The sequence below is a fragment of the Colossoma macropomum genome, unplaced genomic scaffold, assembly GCF_904425465.1.
Source record: "Colossoma macropomum unplaced genomic scaffold, Colossoma_macropomum, whole genome shotgun sequence".
Lineage (NCBI taxonomy): Eukaryota > Metazoa > Chordata > Actinopteri > Characiformes > Serrasalmidae > Colossoma > Colossoma macropomum.
In genome coordinates, this window is record NW_023494808.1 from 16,724,772 (window position 1) to 16,747,008 (window position 22,237).

Consider the following 22,237-nt stretch of genomic DNA (forward strand, 5'->3'; position numbering starts at 1 on the left):
GTTCTGTATAATATTTTCTTAATGTTTTGACCACATACATATCTAATCTAGCCTAGTTCAGATAAAAGGGGTGGTGGTGGGGAAGGAATGTGTCAAGAGCTGAGGGAAAAACATATTTTGGAAACAGCTGCAAGGAAGTGGGTTTAACAATGTCATATTTTGGAAAACTGAAAAAAGTGGCATGCGAGAAAAACTAGAGATGGAACAAATGAAAGAATGCAATGTGTTTCAGAAATGTTTTTTTTTTAGCATTAAAGGGGTATTCTGGCCAAAATGAACATTTTAATCATTGCAATATCCGCTGTTATCACTCGCTTCCTAGAACGGTGACACAGTAGTCTCAAGAGTAACATTTTCTGGTTAAGAGTAGGAACACCCCCTTCTGATGATGTATCTTGAAGGTGAAAGGTACTATTGAAAATCCACAAGCACTTCAGTGAGGAAAGCTGTTTTTCCCCTGCTAGCTGGCTAATGCAGAAAGCAGCCAGACAGCTAACTGGAGCTCAATGTTTAAAGTAGAAAGTCTTGTAGCTCCACCTTACTGGTGTACAGTTGACTGTAGGCCATCTGTTGATATGCAATTTGTGTTAGCCATCTTCTAGCTCCTCAAGAGTGTTTATTTTCTAATCACTGAGTTTCTTATAAAGTGACCAGTGAGTATACAACAGAATGTAGCAGCCTACCTGTCTCACTATGTGTCTTCTTCCTTATGTTTCCTTAATTTACACTACATGTATGCCTGGTATGTGGACACCCCTATTTCAGTGGCACCCATTGCTAACAGGAACATAAAATTAACCTAACAGCTACAAACAGACATTGGCAGTAGGATGGATCAGTGTGTCAGCACAATACTGTCATAGTATGCCACCTTTACAAGAAGTCAGAAGTCAGATTTATGCTCCGGTCAACTGTACGTGTTGTTACTGTAAAACAGAAACATCTAGCAGCTCACAGATTAGCTCCGCTGAGCACGGAAGCATGGAGCACATAAAAATCGTCTTTCCTTGGAGGCAACCCTTGCTACCAAGTTCCACACAGCCTCTGGAAGCACAAGAACTGCCTGTCACAAGCTTCATGGATCACATGAATGAGCAGCTGCGTACAAATCTGAGATCACCATGCGCAATGCCAAACGTCGGCTGGAGTGGTGTAAAGCACACTGCCACTGAACTCTGGAGCAGTGGACAGACTTACTCTGGAGTGATTTATCAAGTTTCACCATCTTGTGGTCTGATGGATGTCAAGAGAACATTGCTTTCCTAAAAGCATTGTTTCAACAGTAGAGTTGAGTGGTGGAGGAGGACGGAGTAGGGCTATTTTTAACCAAGGCCCCTTTTTTCCAGTGGAAAGAAAACTGCAGTATTATGTTCTAGAGAATTGTGTGCTTCCCTTTCTGTTTCAGCATAATTCAGCATGCACAAAGCAAGGTCAGCAAAGAAATGATTTACCCAGTTTAGTGTGGAAGAACTTCACTGGCCTTCACTGAGCTCTGACCTCGACCCCATCCAGCACTTGGATAAAACTGCCCAACCTCACTAATGCCTTTGCCAGTGAATAAAAGTGAATCCCCACAGCCATGAACCAAAATGTAGCATAAAGCTGTCCCAGAAGAGTACAGGCAAAAAAACAAGAAAATATGGAAAATGTTGAAAAAAACAGCCATTTTGAATTTACTGATTTTGTAAAGACACATTTTCATATATCCACCTATTCACCCTACAGCAGTGGCCCTGCCCATGCTAACGCAAGTGGCTGCATTTGGAAACTTCTGCTACTTCTTCTCTCCTCCCCTAGAAAAACATGGAGGAGTCGAGGGGAGGACTCGAGCAGATGAAACAAAGATAATGAACAGTATCTGGGTAAATGGGGACAGCTGTTCTGTTTCAACATCATCAGATTTGAAGCTGACTAAATGAATAAATCACAAAAAAACAAAACATTGAGATTATATTAATATGAAGGTAACACTTAACATTGGCATAACCATGCCATAAACATGTTATGGCAGATGTCATATGTTAATAATGAGTTATGACAGATTTTGTTTGTTCATACAACACTGTCATGCTGCCATTACAAGTAATTGTCCTGTCAGAGTACGTCACATGGTAATGTTTGCTAAAGGTACACTTTAAAAAAAAGATGTTTCTTCTTCGGTTCTTTGGTAAAGGCAGTGCTTCTATGTAGAACCCTTAACACTCAAAGAACCATCTGCATGCTTAAAGAGTTCTTCGCATGGTAAAATAGTTATTTGGATTGATAGAGAATGTGCTGTATACGATTCTATATAGAAACCTTTTGAAAAGGGTACTATATAGCACCAAAAAGGGTTATGCTCATGTTATGTCAACCTTGTAACAATAGAAGAACCATTTTGGTGCTACACAAAGCCATTTTCAATAGGGTTCTATATAGACACACACAACACATCATCAATCCGAAGAACCATTTCACCGTGCAAAGAACCAATAAAGCATGAAATGGGTCTAAGTAGAACTCATGATTCTAAATAGACCCCTTGCTTCCACTAAAGGACCCTTGAAGAACCATCTTTTTTAAGTGTCCACAGTATAAAATGATCTTTAATGTGTTATACAGGTGCCTGTTAAATGTGTGACCCTTGTGAACTTCTGTCCAATCAACATAGACCCTGCATTTCTATGGGTGTTAATTAGTCTCTATGCTGATTAGGCACAGAGACTGATTAACACCCTACAGAAATGCAGGGGTGGGTCATCATAACTTGCAGCCTTTTTATTACAGCGATACTACTGCAGTGAGTAACCAGCGTCATTCTCCCTCTCTCCCTCCCCCCTCTCTCTCTCTCTCCCTCTTTCTTTCTTGCGGAGGAGAAAATTCTGCATTGGGAACTCCCAGTGCTTGCTAACTTTCCAGCAGCCAAATCGACGAATCTGCTGCTCACGTTTAGATCACGGAGAGAGAGAGAGGGGGAGTGTGTGTGGAAGAGAGAGAGAGCGCGAGTGAGTGGAGGAAAGAGAGAGAGGGAGAGGGAGCTGTGGTATGTGTCTGCCTCTGCAAACCGTGGAGTTGAATGTAGCGGTATAGACTCCCCCGCTGAGAAGTGAAAGCTTTCCCAGCTACATTTGCACAGAGACGGACGGAGGGGGGAAGTTTTCCCGAGCCTGTCGCAGAACCAAACATGCTCCTTACCCCGGGAGAGTTCCTCTCGGGCTGCTTCTTCATCCTCCTGTGCGTCGCCTGCTCCACGGAGTGTAAGTACACAAACAGTACGAACTGAGGGACTTTTCTGTCGAGAGAAAACACAGTCGTTGTTGTCGCAGAACCTGCAGAGCCAACTAAACTAACTGTGGCTGCGTCCAAAACCACATAACCTACTAGTATTGTTTACCATACTCACTGCACTAGCTTGCTGTTGGCGGTGTACTATTTGACATAGTCTTTAGTGTGACAGTACGCGGTTTTGGACGCAGCCGAGGTGAAACGGTTAACTAACCTAGCTAACCGAAAACCGAAAACTTCTGCACGCGCACCTAAGCAGCAGCTTCCTCGTGTAGCCGTCAACCGTTAACGTTAACTGCTGGTGTCCGTTAACGTTAGCGCGAGACGTTTTGTTTTGAACAGTCCCGACGGTTAGCTGGCGTCCGTTAACCTAGCGCTACACGTAAAGGTTGGCCGGTGTCCGCTAACGTTAAATGTTTCATTTCGGTCTGTTTTAACGGCTTTGACGTTGTGCTTCACCTGGACCAAACTGTGTGTGTGTGTGTTCGCAGTGTCCTTGTCGCCTGAGGAAGCGAGCCAGTTTTTGAGAAGACACAAGAGAGCGAACCAGGTTTTTGAGGAAACCAAACAAGGGCATTTGGAGAGGGAATGTGTGGAGGAGAAATGTACCAAAGAAGAGGCACGAGAAGTGTTTGAAAATGACCCAGAAACGGTAAAAACGTCAACGTTTTAACTGTTTTTTTAAATGTCCGTAGCGCTGAGTCCTGCAGGTTTAGCGTCCTTAGCGGTGCTGTACGTTGGTTACCGCAGAGCGGAGGTAACGTTAACGCTAACGTTAGCCTGTCGAGCTGCGCTGCTGAGATTTGCTCGATAATAACACGTTGTGGTGACAGTCGACGACCTTTCGCCCCAAAACTGGACGCTTTCAGAGACTTCGGACGATTCTGTGCCTCATTTTCATGCCCTAGTAAGTTCGCAGTCGAGCCACTTTATAATAAGCCCCTGACTCCCCCTGCACAAACACACTCACACGCGTTTCTCACGGATTGTATTGTTTTTGTAGCTGAGTGAGTGACATAAGTTCCCGAAAGTCTGAGGGGCTTATCGCTCATGTTTTTCATGCTCGGACGCTTGAGCCTGAGGGCAGTGGCAGGTTTGGCACTGCAGCTTCTGGCTGAAGTGGGTCCACTTGCCTGGTGCCTATTGACATATTTGAATCTCCTTTGAGCCCATTTGAAGCTTAATGGTCTTGATAAAGCTCTTTCTGAATCACTGCTTCACAATGTCCTGCTCAAGAAGCCATTATGCACTTGCATTAGAGGTGGGCAATCTGGCAGAATTATAATATCACAGTATTTCTAGACATTTTCTTGATGCACAAGATGCATCACTACATTTAATTTGTATGCAGTTTGATGACATGGAACAGAAATACCATTAAAACTATAAATACAATGATTTGTGTTCAGTGTTTCACATCCTGCACTGCACTAAATCCATGTAAACATGACCAGTTAGGCTCTCTTTGTAATGCAGCATGCAGTTGTTCGTTGTTCTTTGAGGACTGATGAGACCTATGACATGTTCTGAAAAGTGTATTGTGCAATGATGTGATGTATCACGATAGCGATTAGTATTACGATGTTGCCCATCCCTAACTTCCACCGATCCATTTCATCCATTTAGTGCCAACCACTGAATGTCTGGCCAACTCTTATTGTCATATACATGTAATTCAGGAACAGTGTTTGCAGATTTTATTCCAACGTTTTGCATATCATCCTGCAGGGAGTCCTTTAAGACACAGGGTATGATTTATTTTAGTAGCCCATTAATAACACAACACTGTTCATTGTGAATAGCCTGTTCCCTGTAAAAAGTAAGGATGATTATACAAATGAAATAGTCCCAGAGCACTGCTGATAGGTTCTTCGGGGACTACGTACAATAAAGGGTGAAGCAGTGATGACTCAAAGGATTGGAATGTGTTTTTAAATCCCAAATAAATTCCTGCCGGGTTTCCTGTACTACTTATATCTGACGTGATGTTTTCTCCCACCCACGTGAACAGCAGTATACCCAGTGTTTAGACTGGCGGGAGATCATGTGAATTTACTGTATCTGTTAAAGCAGCTCAGACAAGTTTGTGCCATGAATTAATAAAAGCTTAGTGTACTTGGAACAGTGAGTGATGTATCTGCTTTTGGTCCATCCCATGAGATGACTGGCGCTATAATTGGAACACTTATAATGATTCGGACAGAGTTTTGAGGCTTTTGCGTCATCAGTCCCCTCTAGGAACTAAATGAGAATGAGGAGTAGAAGGACACAGGTGAAAGTGAAAGAACATGATGATGTGGAATTAAAACTGCAAGATGAGGGACTAAAAATGAAATTAAGAGGAAAGGTTGCGCGAGGTGATGCATGAGGTGAGTTAAGGTGAGGCAGAAAGTGGGGACTATCTCTGTATATGCGTAACGATCAATAGCTTTGCGTGCTTCTCCCTCATTGACTTCGTGACAGGGAGGGAAGGGAAGGAGTTCTGCTCCCTGTGTGCATTATTCATGTTGCACCGCGTGCTATCTGTATCTGACTCAGCAGAACTCTGACTCTGCAGTTTTTTGGACTGCAGCAACCATATGAGTGGACTGGTTACCGGGTAACCCACAGCTGCTCCGTGGACAAAGCGTGCACAGAATGATGTGTCCTTGTAGTGGATGCTTCTTTGACTCCTAACCATTTATATTCTGTTCTTAGCTGTTTGATTATAAACGTTAGAAGAAGATTTAAGAATGTATAATATTGTAAAAGTGTGTAATACATAGTTTTCCCCTCTTGGCTGCATATTGGTGGATAAAATGTGATCTTCTCAGCCTTAAACTACAGGTTTATTATTCAGTTATTAATCTTAAAGCTTGGTATTCAGTAAATGCCATGAATTATTCAGTAACTACAGTAAAATTAATATGTAATGTGTCTAGTTATAGGAATGAGGAAGGGAAATATAGGTTTAGGGGTTAAATATAGGTGTGATTAATGGCTAAAGCTAATGCACAGTGTATGAAGAGGATACGTCTATGGGTATTAGGTGTCTGCTTGCAGAGAAAATGCCATTGATTCAACTAATCCATGAGTGCAGTGCTTGAAGTGCTAAGGAAAATGTTGTAGAAACTTTCCTTTACATGGCAAAGTATTATCCCTTTTTTCTGGGGCACATAGTTGATGCAGGGTTCATTTATAACTTTTGTGATGATAAAAGTTAATCTGGAAACCCACAGAAAGAGCCCAAGAAAGAACCAGGTCAACTGTGTAGCTTGGCCACACCCCACAGCACTGCAGCACTGAGTATGCAGGTTGTGTGGGACGATGAGTGCACAGACTGTCACAGAGACGTTGTAAACTGGTTTCCTAAGCTAGAGGATAAAAAAAGATTCTTAGGCCTAACATGTTGTAACAGGACAGCAAGATTAAAGACAAGCACGACAGAATAATTACACGATGTCTGTCAAAGCTTCAGTAGCATTCAAGAACTAACATTGAATGTTGTGGGTGTTTTCAAAAAGTGCAGTTTTTGAAACTTTTAAATTTTTCTGATGCAGAATATAGGCTGAGTACTTAACAGATTAAACTGCAGACTATTTTCAGCTGCTAATTTTAGTGCTTATTGTTCAGTAACTGCTGTGAATTGTTTGGTAACTATTATGAAACTAACATATAAGCTATATATTTGTGAGAGTGAGGAAGTGCAGGCCTCACCTTTGCAGTTTAAAGAAGTAATATTTATAGTTAAAATATAGTTATACATGTAGCTGCCTTGATTTGTAGCTGTCATCATAGCTAACCATTTCTGTTTGGTACCTTTTTCAGGAATATTTCTATCCCAGGTATTTGGGTAAGTCCTGAAATAGTAACTCTTAATTTTAGCTGCATGTTAGCTTCTCCCAGCTTAGTGGACTTGAATACAGAATACAGTGTGTGTTAATATACCTTATTATGACTGCTTCTGATGAAGGACTCTCCTCTTGTCTCTTCAGCATGTGTGGAGCAGTTCGGCGAAAAAAAGAAGGGAGACCTGGTCACCTGTGTCCACAGTGAGTGACCCCAGCTTGGGTTTCTTATTTCTGCCCTCTGTCTGTCCATCTCTCTCTTTCTCTCTGGTATATAAATAGCTCTATGGGAGTGCAGGGTTCTGCTGCTTCAGCTGCACTGCAGCAATGCTCTGGAGTGGGAAAATTGCATGAGGAGAGAGAGAAAGAGAGGCTGCCTGTGTTAGTTGTGCTGCTGGTGATGTACAGAAGGTTGTAGCCTATCAGCTTGGTAGCGGATTTGAGGGGGGCGTGTGCACAGAAGACCCTCTGAATGAATGTGGTCGTTTCTGTGCCGCGTGTGTGCCTGCAAGCACGTGACCTAAGCTCGTATCGCTGACGTGAGCTGGAGGCTCGTCCTTCAGCATGCGTTTCCGCTGAATCAGAGGCAGCAACGTGCTAGCTCAGAATGCCGTGATCTTATTGGTCGGTTTGAGTCCAGCCAGGAACCCTGAGTCAGTAAGCGTGAGAGGATGCTGTGACTCTGCAGTGTTCTCTCTCTCTCTCTCTCTCTTCCTCTCCCTCTCCCTCTCCCTATTTCTTCCTTTCTCGTTTTACTTGTGTGCCCCCTCAGTCTGCCCAGACTTGCCTGGACTTGTCTAAGTAGGGAGATGTTGCAGTGTCAGCAGCATCTTGGAGACTCTACAGATATGTGCGAAAGGAAACCAAGTGATGAAACAGAGCAGCCTTCAAACACTGTGTAAAGTAAGATCCAGCTGTGAAGAACAAATGTTCATTGGAATTCTAGGTGGTAGGTAGGATATGTGGCTGTTGGGTAACTGCTGAGAGTGAAAGGAGGGACAGTGCAGCGCAATAGATTTGATGCATGTTAGGTTTGTAATTTATTGTTTTGACCTTGAATAATTGAACCTTTCACCCTTAGCCACCTTCTCTCTCTATCTCCCCTCACTCTCTGTTACTCTCACTCTTTCTGTTTTCTCAGACATTCCAAACCAGTGCTCCCCCGACCCCTGTAATCACAAGGGGACAGTACGCTGTGAGGATAAAAAGGGCGACTTCCAATGTCACTGCTTTACAGGGTGGGCTGGTCTCAAGTGTGAGCAAGGTAGGGCTTGTGAGACCTCATCTGTAAGTAAATGGACCATTCTAGTTCAAACTGTGGTCCCTCTGTAAAAAAACTGTTTAAAATACTTGTAGTCACACCTTAGGTATTTACAAGGATTCTATTCTGATCCATTTAAACCTAAGGGATTAATTGAGGTAGTAATAAGCTAAATATATACAAAATCATCTTGTATAGGATACTTTCTATTGGGAGGTGGCTGTTCCAAACCTTAACCCCTAAATTTCAACTTCTGAACATAATACTTACATTTTTTTTTTAAAAGATCTTTTTGATTTTTTTAAAAGTGAATTTGGCTACAAAAACAGAGTTTTAGTCTATAGGCGGAGGCTTAATGTAGCTACACCCCTGCATTTTAAAGCAGGAAGTGAGACTGTATCCCTGTCCTTTATAGATAGATCTGAGCAGATAGATCCCACTGTTTTGAAGTAAATCTGTCCCAGACTGAAAATCAATTTATAAGAATTGTCACTCCAAACACATATTTTCTGAAATTACATAAACTTCTTGTGTTTTAATGAAAAATATTGATTTTATGTGTGTACAACTGTTCAGAGCTTTGTTTGGTTGCCATGTATTTGGCTAGTGTTTTCTGGTTTTGTTCTAAATTAGCTAGAATTGTCACTGCTGGTTCTGGTGGCGTCATAATTGTTTTGGTAGTGACAAAATGGAATGTTCTGTCATTTGTGTCAATAAAATAAAAAAAAATTATGGTCCAAGTCAGTTGAAAGTCTGAAATGTGTTTTCAACTCTGATTTTGGAGCAGTCCGGTAGAATGCTCCATATACAATACACATACAGTCAGATGATAGACAGTAGATGTCTAGTCTGATAGTGCCAATAGGCAAGTCTTGTCTGAACTTCTTGCTCTGCAATGCCGTATACATGCAGTGAGACAACAGAAAAGAATTGTTCAGGCTAACACTGCCAGTTAACATGACTAATTGTAGCTTACTCCTTATCCAATTTACACGATTAAATAAAATATACATAATGTAGACGAACAGTCAAGACACATGAGGTATCGTGTGTTTGCTTCTTTAGCTTTGTACTGGAGCTACGGGGCAATGTAGCAAACAAGTAATGGAAGCTTATACCCCACTGATTGGCACTGTGCAAACTGCATACCCAGATCATCACATACTGGTCTTGGGGTTGTTAAGTAATCATAAAAAGATTTCCTTATGTAGTTTCTGACAAAATATCAGTAGAAATGGACAAAGGGGTACAATTTGAGGAATCCAGTACTGTTTTAAGCTATGGGATGTACTGTTATGTAAGAAATTGACAAATATGTCATGCAGGGTTAGAAACCACATAAGCAAGTCTTGTGTGATGATTTAGACACACAGTTGTAGGCATGGAATACAAGCTTTTATTACTATTTAGCTGCCTTGTAGCTGTGGTGCAAAACTGAAGAGACAGTTTGGGCACCATTTTTTGGGTAAGGGGGAAATTGTGGGATTTTTTCCAAATCTCTAACCCCTTGACAGGCTTATTGCATAGAGAAGCTTATTATTTAGTAACTACAGGGACTTCAATACTAACTGGTTGAGCTATTCTTAGGTTATAGAAGTGTATAATAAAACAATGGGCCTGTGGCCTGTTAAAATGTTAATGTGTCATTGAGTAAATTTTTAGTGATTTAATATTAATAGGTATAATATGGATAGGGAGGGTGACTAAGGGATACTTTTACCTTTTCTCGCGTGACTGTGTACCTTTGCTTTGTCCTCTGTCAGGTGTGACCTCTCTGACTGACAATAAACTTATTCATATTTGTAGTCTGGGCTGTAACCAATAGTGCATTAAATGTCTGTAGAGGGTCTGCATGTTCATTTATCATGTTCACAGCTACCAGTGGTACTGCAGCAGTTACTCTGAGTCAGCTGAAGAGAGGAAATTCTGCAGAAGGATGAGTATCTTCCAGACAGAGAGAGATGACGACCTGACTTTGTTCCACTGCAGTGCTTTCGCACACATGCACTGTGACTCATTGCATCACCTACCAGTATGGAATGACAAGCAGATGAAAACAGGAGCAGGGTGGAAAAAAGTCTGAGGCAGAGAGGCTTTTCCACAGTTGAGCCCCAGCATCACGTCATTCTCTGTAGACTAATTCAAGTCTCAAATGTTTCATTAATACCGCCTTAGATATTTTTTTCCTATATATGCTTAGTTGAGAAAGGGAAAATGTGAAACAGTCTGCAACTGTTGTAGGGTGCCCCTAAGCTACAGTGTTGCTGCGTCTACTTAAAGCCTGTCATATAGATGCAGCCTCATCTAACCAGTGTGTCATTTGATTTTGATTTCCTCAGGTAAACTTTCACCACAGTCTGGCATCTGGCTCACTTTGATTTATGTTCTCTGATTGACAGATGTAAATGAGTGCAATAAGGAAAATGGAAGATGTGATCATGAGTGCATTAACTCAGTAGGAAGTTACCATTGCTCCTGTCGTGATGGTTACTCACTGTCTGGCCACCACATGTGTCTGGGTAAGTGAAATTTGCTCCGATTTGCTGGTTACCTTGTTCACTCTTTTATCTATGGTCTATTGCACTACATATGCCAAAAATGTTGGAAAAGTTGCATTTAAACATTTTTCAGTTTCATTTTATTGTACACATTGTGCTCATCCTAATCCTCCTATACAAGGTTTTTGTTTTAATATATTTATTTGGGCATTTTTGTATCCACGTAAAATGTTCCTAAATACTTTTCACCACAAATTCAAGTTCTTTCTTAGATTTTGCATTTTAACTTTTAAGGTTAACACACAGAAGTGGCTGTTTCAGCTGTTTAATCTATTCTTCTCCACTAATAATATGAGATCTCCATGTTGTTGCATTATTTGATGTGTAAAGAATGTGATGCAAAAGCCAGTAATTTGTAGATTTTTATTTGCATCACATACTACTTTTTTGGGCAAAAAAGTACATTTAATAGAGACTTCACAAAGTCGCTGAATGTATCACCAGCAGGTGTGATGTGGAAGTTTGATTTGAAACAAGCCTGTAATACTGTACTTGGGACAAATCCGGTGCAGGTTTAATAAGTGTGAGAAAGTCAAATTATAAATGAGTCATAGAGTCAGATTGAGTTATACGTTACCTTATTAAGTCATTTCCTAGTTATTCATCAGTTATTCATCAGATCATCATGACACCAATCTCCCATACCTCTGTTCCAGACATTGATGAGTGTAGGGTGGTTCCTAATGTTTGTGGGAATGCACAGTGCAAGAACTTGATAGGGAGTTACGAGTGCCTTTGTGAGGTTGGCTACATCTACAACAATGGGACCAAAACCTGTGAAGGTGAGTCAGTGCCACCATACTTATTCATCCCCTTTGTAACCACTAAGTATGAAGCGTGAAAGGGTTTAGAGCCTTCAGAATTGCGCAGGCATATGTGTTGACACATTCCTAAAAATGTAAAAGAATATGCTGGATGGAGGAAATCCACGACTAATACATGTCTTAACAGGCACACAATAGCTACTTACATGCACAGGCCTCAAATTCCACACATTATGACCAGCAAAAACTCTTATACATTATATAAGATACCAGACGTATCAGACTCTTTCACCAGCTTCCAGAGAATGCAATGTGATAAGCCTTGATTAGCCTCCAAGCGGAAAAGCCTGTATGTGTTTTGTAGGCATTAGAAGCCACTTCTTCCTGGCACAGGTCTAAAAGAACATATTATATCCACTAATCAGTCTTTCAACCCTATGGTAAATAAAACATGGGCAGTATCTACAAGAGTGGCTAAGTGGCTGTGAAAAATGTTTTTTTTTCTTTGGAGACACAGACATGAGTTTGCTACAGGCCATGTTGCCCCATTTCCAACTTTTTGTCTTTGAACATGTTCCCTTCCCATTATCAAGTTAAATCATGCCTGTAGAAAGGGTGGATTACATAATAATCACAGAACATAGTCATTCAAGCTGACTAAGCTATGTATAATGTAATAAACAGTTTTTTTCACATATGTGTTTTAAGATAAACCACATAATCATTTATCCTTGTCTGTTCCCAGCATTCTCTTTTATTAAAACATTTTTTTTCCTTCTTTTCTTTCAGTCAAAACATTTGCAGAGTATCAGTTGAAACCATAACAAAATGCCAAGATCACTATCTGCCATTTTTTTGAGTTAGATAAGCCTAAAATGTGTGATGAAGGACTGTAGACCTGAGACTTTATTTGTCGGCCAAGATTGTGGTTGGTTGTCCCATCACAGAAAAATAAACATTGATCTCTAGGCAAGAAATTCATATTTATACAAGACAAATATAAACCCATTTCTCATAGCTTTTAAAAGCAAAAGTTCTATGAGCAAGAGCCTGGTGAAACCAAAATTACATACCAGGAGCATTGTATGATTGCTGTGTTTTTGTTTTCTGTTCCAGCCCTAAACATCAGTTTAAACCCTTGAACTCTGAGGACAGTCAGTCCAAACTTTTCATTTTTAATTTTCGTAGCTACATACTTCACATATTTCCTCTTGGCACCTGAATAGTTTATAGTAGGTACTGGATAATAAGATTAAGACCTACAACTGAATAATAATCTTAGAGGGGTTAAAGTGTTAAAGGTTGAGAAGTTCACATTTCTCCTTGTTGGTGAACAGAGAGCTAAGAGACAAAATATGATCCGTCATACGATTTTCACGTTCTTGCATGTTCTTATGTAGTGTTACAGCATTTGTAGTCAATGAGCTAAGAATGGAAAGGATTACTTAAAATGGAAATGCCAGGTATGACCATTTATGAGTGTTTAAGAGAAACAGCACCAGTTTTTAAAACTATATTTTTGGCTTGTACACAAGTATCATTGTCATTGTTGTCTCGAAAGAGTAATGAATTCTTTTGTCTTACTTTCTACATGGTAGATGTGGACGAGTGTGAGTCACATGTGTGTGAGGAGGAGTGTGTCAACACGCCTGGGAGTTACCGTTGCTTTTGCGATGGCAGACAGGGCAAAAAGCTTGGACAAGACTTGAGGAGCTGTGAGGTAGTGAAAGGAATTGATTCATCATCATACTTATGACAGACCTCGTTTACTGCTGTGTACATTTACTCATACTTAGCATAATAGCTGTATAAAACTCGCTGTAGAACAGTGGTGCCTTGTCCTGTTAAAACAGTGGTTTGGCGACTAAATTACTCATTTTCTCCTTACTCCAGTTTTGGTCAGTCAGCCAAGATATGTTAGGTGTCTGAAGTTTACTTCTTTAGTTTTTCACTGGAGGCTTATTTATTAAAGTAAATAATAGATGCTTATACCCACCAATTAGCATCTCACAAACAATAAGCCTAAATTATCACACTTTCCTCAGGTCACAGAGTTGTTAAAGTACCTATATCCTACCACTTGTGATGTTAGCATGGGTTTATTGCACCAAAAATAGCTGTAATTTTTATTTTTTTTTACTCAACCATTTTCCAACCTCGCTTTATCCTTAGCAATTAAACAAGCTGTTTTTTTGTTACGGTGCCTTTTAGATTGATTATATGTATGTGAGGCTGTGTTCAGATTTGCTTCCCTGTATTATATTTCATTTAAAAAAGGCAGTCCAGGCTGAAACCTGGACTCCTTATAACTCCTTATAACTTCAGTCTGAATGGTCTAAACTGCAGTAGGCTAAATAGATGGATATATGTAAATTTGTAGGTTTTGTGATGCCGCAGAAACAATGAATTCAAAATAGGTGTTTTTACAGCTTCCATTTATAGACTGTATGACTGGGGATGTTTAGCAGTGTTTATGTACTACTTCAAACAAAGCTTTCTATTATATGGGCCCTTTAAGTAATCTCAAATAAGTTTGCCTATGACATGATATATTATTAGTCTCTTAACTGCTGTAGTATGAGTTTCTGCTACTTGTCAACTATATTATTCATGTAGCTCCAGTGCAAAACTAAAGAAGAAAACTTTGGTCGCTGAACATGGCTTGTTGACTACATTTTACATAAGCATAAAATTGTGTAAAATTATTGTTTAAAATAGTGATGATGCATTATTTATAGTTGCAATATCTGTCTCTCCTCTTTCCCACTTGTCTAGTATACTACTATTTTGTCTGCATTGTCTAGTACTTTTTTTTGCTTTATATAATTTTTCTCACACATATTCTCTGTAGCCCATTAAGCCTTGTTTGGCACTGGACATGAAAAGGAACTCTCGTTCTCTTTACCTGGGCCGCATGTTCAGTGGGATTCCTGTGGTAAAACTACGCTTCCGCCGCCGAGTTCACACCGGGTGAGCAAACTCTCTGTTAGATGACAACATGAACATGAGCTCTGATGCTTGAAAGATTTTGCAAAGTTTTGCAAAAATTCCTTACTTCTTTTCATTTAGTACTGACGTCCTGTTCCCATTCAGCTTCACAGCAGAGTTTGACCTGAGAACCTATGACTCGGAGGGAGTGATCTTCTTTGCTGGTGGACACTTGAACAGTTCCTGGATCGTGCTGGCAATCCACCATGGAAAACTGGAACTGCAGTTAAAATATGGAGCTGTGAGCCGGGTGACTAGCAGTGGCCCATTGGTTAACGATGGACTGTGGCACAAGGTGAAAGGATACTGAGGGGTCATTTGGTCTTATTTGAGCAAACGATTTTTATGAATGAGAAATATGAAATATTGGAAATTGAAACGTCAGCAGTATAGCATTAGTGGTGTATTTATGCATGCTAGAGAATGGAGTTGATAAAAGCTGTTTTTTCAGTGAATTTTAACCCCAAATAAATGGCATATTATTTATGTGGAAAAATAACAGCTGCATTAAGCACTTTTGAAATCTTCCCTCTCATATTAGGTGCCTCTCTAACATGGCTTACCTTTGTTTAACTCACTGCTAGATATCAGTAGAGGAGCAAGGGCGAAGTCTGGTGATAAAAATTGACAGGGAGGCAGTGATGAAGATTGCAGTGAATGGAGATCTATTTACGCTGAAGAAAGGCATGCACGAGCTCAACCTAACTGTGGGCGGGGTTCCATTCAAAGAGGACGGACTGGTTAATAAGGTAAGAACCTAGTTGTAAATGTAAGCAAAATAATTGTCACATTACTCATTCTTCCCCACCCCCCTTTTTTTGGCCCACCACCACTCCCCCTCTACTATTTAAACATTGTTAGTTATAGCACATCATTCACAAATCGATAATGCTGTCTTATATAGAGGGAGGACATATATAACTCAAAAAGGGAGAGAAAAAAAACAAACAGAAGATCAACAGTGTTGTTTGGTACATAAGCTTATCATAGACCTGAACAGATACATCTGCACATTTACACATATATACAAATGTATTTCACACTGATGGAATTTTATACTTAAAATCTTTTAGTAATAGAAAAGAAACAAATAATAAAACGAAGCATTATAGGCTGTAATTTGTACACTTTTTGAGGGTAACTTCTCGCTGCTTTTAGATTTTAGGATATCAAAAAAAACATTTTTTTTCCAGTGTTCAAGCTACTGACTTCCTATCAAGTAAGTTTTTATACACTTTAACACTATATTTGGGAGGGGAGATAACATTTTCTGTGGAATATCATTTTCACTTCAGCTTTGTAGAGATTGTACTACTGCAAAACAAAACACATTCTGATAGCAAAGGCCAGGTATAGATTATCCTGCTTGTCCTTCCAGATGGACAATACGTGAGGCATCAGTGTGCATTCATGCTTAGTGATTTACACTGTTCAAATTTAGAGGAAAAAAACAGAATGTGAAGGAGTGGAGTTAACAAGGTGTTTTTCATGGTAGAAATGGCTTGCTCTTTAACTTCAAAGAGTTGGGTAACTTGTGCAAGACTGTCAGAGATTTTTCTTTTTAGAGATTATGTCTACACTTATTTCATAGTAAACAAAGCCATTTCCCTTCTTGAACAGACTGTTCAGAGTGCAGTCCCATTTTTGCTAGCCTGTGCTTAGAATCTGCTTACTAAGCTGAGACAGTTGGGTGGCCATTAGTCATGCACACAATTAGATGTACTAGTAAGCCCACAGAAAGGAAAGTAGGCTTTACTGTAATGTAGAGGAGCCCCACAAATATGAATGATGAAGTTCAGCACTGGGATCTGTCTCACCCTTCTCCCTCTTGGATCCAACTATCATGTGACTGCTAGATGTTTTGCAAAGTCCAATACAGGAAGCAAGCCAGTAGACTAAATCAGAATTTTTGTAAACATAATGGTTGGCTGTACTTCTAGGTAGAACTTGTGGAATTGAGTGGAAGTCAGCATGGAAGCAGCTCAGTTGATGGCACAATTTACAGTAAATTCAAACATAACAGACAAAACATTAGCAACAGTGGTAAAATCTTATTGTGTTTGAATCTGTAATGTCCAATGCATCGAAGTATGTAAAGGATTTTACTTACATTTGCCCATTTTCCATCTGCTATCCTGCTGAAGGATCCTCTATCTTTTGGTAACACGACGCTGAAGCCAAAAATATAGCAAATCCTTTACTCTTCCAGATGAAGATGTAGTTGCCAGGCAATATTACCTGGCCAGTAAGTGTACCAGAATGTAAACTAGGATGCGATGTTGATGGGGTGATGGTGCAGTGCATCGTTTCATGTCAGCTAAAAAGGTAAGCTAACTAGCAAGCTAGGTAGCCAAGTGGTCATATTAAACATTTTAGAGTTACATGAAATGACCAGAAAGACCATGAAACCGTTAATCGTGATTATTGTATTGGTTCCAGCTGGGTCCTGAGCAGCTAGATGAATTAGAACTAAGAAGTTCACTTGGGACAGTTATTGTTTTTAATTGCTGGGTAAACATCCCTATAAAGTGAATGCTTCTTCATTGAAGAACCCCACTTTACCTAGCTTGTTCAGCAGAAGAGTGTACTTTTCAAACTATTGAATATAACTTTGTAACCATGTTTTTTTCTTTTGCCAAGCAGTAATCTTTTAACCTTTGTGTGGTGTTTGTGTTTTTGTTACTCAGTGGTCTGGTGGAGCTATAGCAAGTCAGCAGCCTGTCCATGTTGTCCACCCTCACACACCAGATATATATATACAAACACATACAGACACACACACTAACAGTAGGCCATGAAGGAGGAGAACAGAGTGAAGGGACACAGCACCTCCACATTTTTATTCCCCGCGGGTTCACCCCAACACCACGTGTGTAATATAAATGTAATATAAACATTTACTATCCAGCTAATGGTAACAGCTGTTTGAACGGCTGCTTGTGCAAGGTGTTATATTCTTCTAGCCTGCTGTTATTGTGATATACGTAGCTAGATCTGTTTTCTTCTCTCTTGAAGCCCCCTAATGTCACACAAATTACACATAGTGGATGAATTTATAGCAAGAACGATAAAGTGAGAATTAGTCTTGAAAACTACAAGCTGCTAATTTGGTTATCAGGTGGAGTAACTGAATTTGTTGTGTACAGGTTTCAGTGTTTTTGGATTTGCTTTATGGAACTGTCAACGTTGCAGGAAACTCACAACACGCAACTAGTTTCACTGTGGAGAGTCAGCCTAAGACTTTTGTGGTGGTTACAAACCCTCAATAGGAGTAGCTTGGTTAAACCTTGTAGATCGTATCAGCAGTGTCTTAATACACGCTACAGTAATGTAAAATACAACAATTTAAAGTATGGACAGATTCCCAGGCTGTTTCTGCTCATGTTTAGGAGCACGTTACACCAGGATCATCTGAGAAAAAGATGACTTAGTGCCTGTTTTTGATGTGCCCAAGGTTCACTCTTTACAGTGGTGAAAATGGCTAAGATTCTATACTAAGGATTCTATGGTCTTTGAACAATAACCCCCAAGGCATGGGTCATACCAGTAAACCACAGGATCTCACAGCCAGTATGCGTTTTTATTATTATTTTTTTTTGACAGTTGACTTTCAGATTCCCAACTTCACTGTGAAGATGTGCAAGAAGTGAATATAAAATCTTTGCTTTACTCAGGATTTGAACCACCGATTGCATGCTCTTGGATGCTTTCAGATTCCAAACTTCACATTGGAGACAAGGGAAAAAAGAGTGCATCTCGATATTGACCACTTAGTGTCCGACACTGTACTTGCATCCTTAATTTGAGTAGAAAAAAATTAAATGCAAAAAAGTGGCTAAACAGAGAAGGATTCTGTTTTTCTTCATATTTTACAAAAATGCATTATTAAGAAGCAACCACAACTACTGAAATTATTGTAATTACTTATTCACTTTCTGATAAGCACAGTTTGTTCTCTACACACAGCTCCCTGACATGCTTAAAAGTTGGAACTTTTATTTTTATTTCTCATCAGGACTGGATGATACAATAATAGAGTAGAGGGCCAAACAGATTTGACAAAAACAGAAATGGGGAATTGGTCAGATAGGGAGAAGGCAGTGAAAAGGTAGAGACAGACAAGACTAATTAGAACAAAAACGATGCATCACCACAGCTCTGATGGAGCAAAGAGGCTCAGTATTTTGTGTCCAGTACATATTCATATATATAAACGCAATTAAGACGGTACAGCTGTGAACAACTGTTTATATGCTTTGCTAAGCCGTTGAAAGTGCAGTTTACAGAAGCCTTTCCCATTCGATTGTGGGGGTGATTAAAGTGGCATATACTTCCAAAGGCGTCATATTTTCTTTAGGAAACTGAGACCGTTTTATGTTTTAAGTGGTTTGTTTCACCCTTGAGTTAAACATGTTTGTGTTTTGTAACTAAACTTGTGTGGTAAAAAAAATATTCCAGTGGAAACAGACTTCAGTAGACTGAATTGCTGCTCCTTGTTGTTTCAGACATTGCAAGGTTTTTGACAGCTTTAGGATGAAAAGTTAATAATTAAAGTTAATATGACGTGGCATTCTATCTGACTGGGACTATTTGTCTCTGTCTGTTGGACTCCAGGTAAACCCACGTCTAGATGCTTGTATGCGAGATTGGCACTGGCTGACCGGTGAAGATACATCCATCCAGGAGACCATCCGCAACAATGAACGTATGCAGTGCTATGCCACTGAGGACCACAGCTCATTTTACCCAGGCCATGGGTTCGCCTACTTCAACCACAGCCATGGTACGTGTCCATGTTTAGTGGTTGCTACGTACTATGTAATATACACCAATCAGGCATAACATTATGACCACCTCCTTGGTTCTACGCTCATTGTCCATTTTATCAGCTCCACTTACTATATAGGTGCACTTTGTAGTTCTACAATTACAGACTGTAGTCCATCTGTTTCTCTGCATACTTTGTTAGCCCCCTTTTACCCCATTCTTCAGTGGTCAGGACCCCCATGGACCCACACAGAGCAGGTACTATTTGGGTGGTGGATCATTCTCAGCACTGCAGTAACACTGACGTGGTGGTGGTGTGTTAGTGTGTGTTGCGCTGGTCTGAGTGGATCAGACACAGCAGTGCCGCTGGAGTTTTAAAACACTGTGTCCACTCATTGTCCACTCTATTAGACACTCCTACCTTGTCAGTCCACCTTGTAGATGTAAAGTCAGAGACGATAGCTCATCTGCTGCTGCACAGTTTGTGTTGGTCATCCTCTAGTCCTCCACTGAAGAACAGAGTAAAAGGGGGCTAACGAAGTATGCAGAGAAATAGATGGAATACAGTCTGTAATTGTAGAACTACAGAGTGCACCTGATAAAATTGACAATGAGTGTAGAAACAAGGAGGTGGTCATAATGTTATGCCTGATCAGTGTGTGTGTGTGTGTGTGTATGAAATGCTGCTTTGTCAGTTGTTTTATAGATATGCATTAGACAACTGTTGCTGACCTCTCCTCAACACACACAGGTGACGCACAGATGCTTAGTATACAGTTGACCATACTTCCAGCATCTGCAGTGGGAGTTCTGTTTGCACTTGTTCGTCAGGATCATGTCCCTCTCTCCATCTCTCTTTCTAACTACCATTCTGGGAAGAAGGAATGGGCAGAGGTCAGTATATTTTACATCACTAATTCAGTCAAGACCTTTTTTATAGATGCCTCTGTGTACCTCTATCCAGTGCATACTAGCCAATACAGACCATAATTTGTGTTTAAGGCAGAGGTCACCAATCTGATCTGCAAGGGCGGGGGTAGCTGCAAGTTTTTATCAAAGTATCCCTGATTTCACTTGTCTAATCAGTTGGTCTCAGTCTGTAAACAACTGATTACTTTCCTGCTTGGTTGGAATGAAATCAGCTCTTTTGAGATAGGACTGGTGACCCCACACTATGCACATTTTTATGCTTTATTTCATCTAGCACACCTGATTCAACTATTAAGAAATAAACAAGCCGCTCATATGTTAGGTCAGGTGTGTAAAGTAGGGAATACAAAAAATATGCACAGGACTGTGAAGGGGATCCCCTGCCATAGTGTTCATACTGAAATGGTATTTCAGGTTGAACACTGAGTTTTATCTAACATTGTCTTCTCACTCCAGCATATACTGGTGTCTTTCGGTGATGTGATTGTGGCCAGCACTCCAGTTGACCTGTGTGACTCTGCGATGCACACTGTGAATGTGACTGTGTCTGGGAACAGCACCATATTGGAGGTGGATGGGCAGCTGGGCCTGACTGAACCAGTTGAGCGATTGGAGCCCCTGGACCTGTCATCCTCATACAGCACCTTTATTGGAGGCATACCAGGTGAGCCTGCTGTTTTCTTTGCTTATAGTGGAAAAGAGTTTGAAAGAAAGCTCTGAATCAGTGATCAAATCTAGACAGTCAAATTTTTCACTGCCATATTCACAAGGAAATTGTAAGGTATGGTCATGTAAAATGGAAGCTCAGCATACACCTTTTTTCTCTGTTGCAGATGTTTCTCTGGTGTCCACTCCAGTCTCTGCCTTCTATACAGGCTGTATGGACGTCATGGTCAACGGCCAGCTATTAGACCTGGATGAGGCCCAACACAAGCACAATGATATCCGCTCTCATGCCTGCCCTCTAGTGGCCCTCACCAGTGAAACAAAAAAAATCGTCTGGGGAAACTAGAACGCACAGCAAACTTATAGGGCTAGTTTTTCTGGACCTAGCTTAAGCCTAGCCCTGGAACCAAAATGCCTTTAAAAGGGGAATGTCCAGTCAAAGTGAATTTTAGTTCAAGAGTAAGCTTAATCTGGGTCTTTAGGACTGGCACAAAATGGCCTTACCAAGCCACATTCTCTACATACACTCCATTTGGTTTAACCACCTCTGATCTTTCAAACTTGAGTTTGACTCTGACAAATTTGGTGTTGCACAGCCACAATTATCCACTCCTGCAACAGTGGTCCATTACATACGCCGTCTTCCAACAGTAAGCAATGTATACACGATCACATAGACACTGTAACTTGTATATTTATATTATACTCACTGAGACACAGGGGAGGTGTACACTTACATTAGAGAGGTGAGAAGCACTGCGCCGCAACACAAGCTACTGAGAAAGAGAGTGCGCTGTAACATATTGTATATGTAAATACGTGACTGTACAATGCTTTTTAGACGAAACAAAAGGAAAGACATCCAACTACCTTAACTTCTAGATTAAAAGGCCTTAAGTCACCAAAGGCTAAGTAGGTGCTCAAAGTCATTATCAATCAGTTTGTTTTGATTTTGAGTTTTGTTCTTTCTTATTTTGTTTAGGCTGTTGTTTTTCATCTTCTGTACTGTATATGAAATCTTTGTTTTTGTATTTTTCTCATGTTGGCCTTTGGTGTGTTCAGCGCTAAGGGAGATCTTTGGTCTCTATCATCTAATTGGAGACTGTGCTATTTGGGGAAAAAATAAATAAAGGTGGTTGTAATAATAATGTGACCTGTTCTAATATCTATTTAAAATATAACTGAAGGGAATGTCCAGCTAGTTTTCAAATT

General features: G+C 40.3%; 1 protein-coding gene across 2 annotated transcripts; it reads left to right on the top strand.

Moving 5' to 3' along the window:
* Positions 1–2,831: 2,831 nt before the first annotated feature.
* Positions 2,832–21,882, top strand: gas6 (growth arrest-specific 6). 2 transcript variants are annotated; one of them, XM_036557172.1, is made up of 15 exons: positions 2,832–3,236; positions 3,756–3,916; positions 7,072–7,096; positions 7,239–7,295; positions 8,233–8,355; positions 10,752–10,871; positions 11,567–11,692; positions 13,273–13,394; positions 14,526–14,644; positions 14,744–14,957; positions 15,247–15,411; positions 19,277–19,445; positions 20,181–20,323; positions 20,816–21,023; positions 21,193–21,882. In XM_036557172.1, exons 1-15 carry the CDS (start codon positions 3,164–3,166, stop codon positions 21,369–21,371), a joined length of 2,004 nt encoding a protein of 667 aa, XP_036413065.1. In that variant the 5' UTR covers positions 2,832–3,163; the 3' UTR covers positions 21,372–21,882. The 2 variants fall into 2 exon arrangements, with proteins under 2 accessions (XP_036413065.1, XP_036413066.1); XM_036557173.1 differs by having other exon boundaries at positions 2,833–3,236; positions 14,768–14,957.
* The last annotated feature ends 355 nt before the right edge of the window (positions 21,883–22,237 follow it).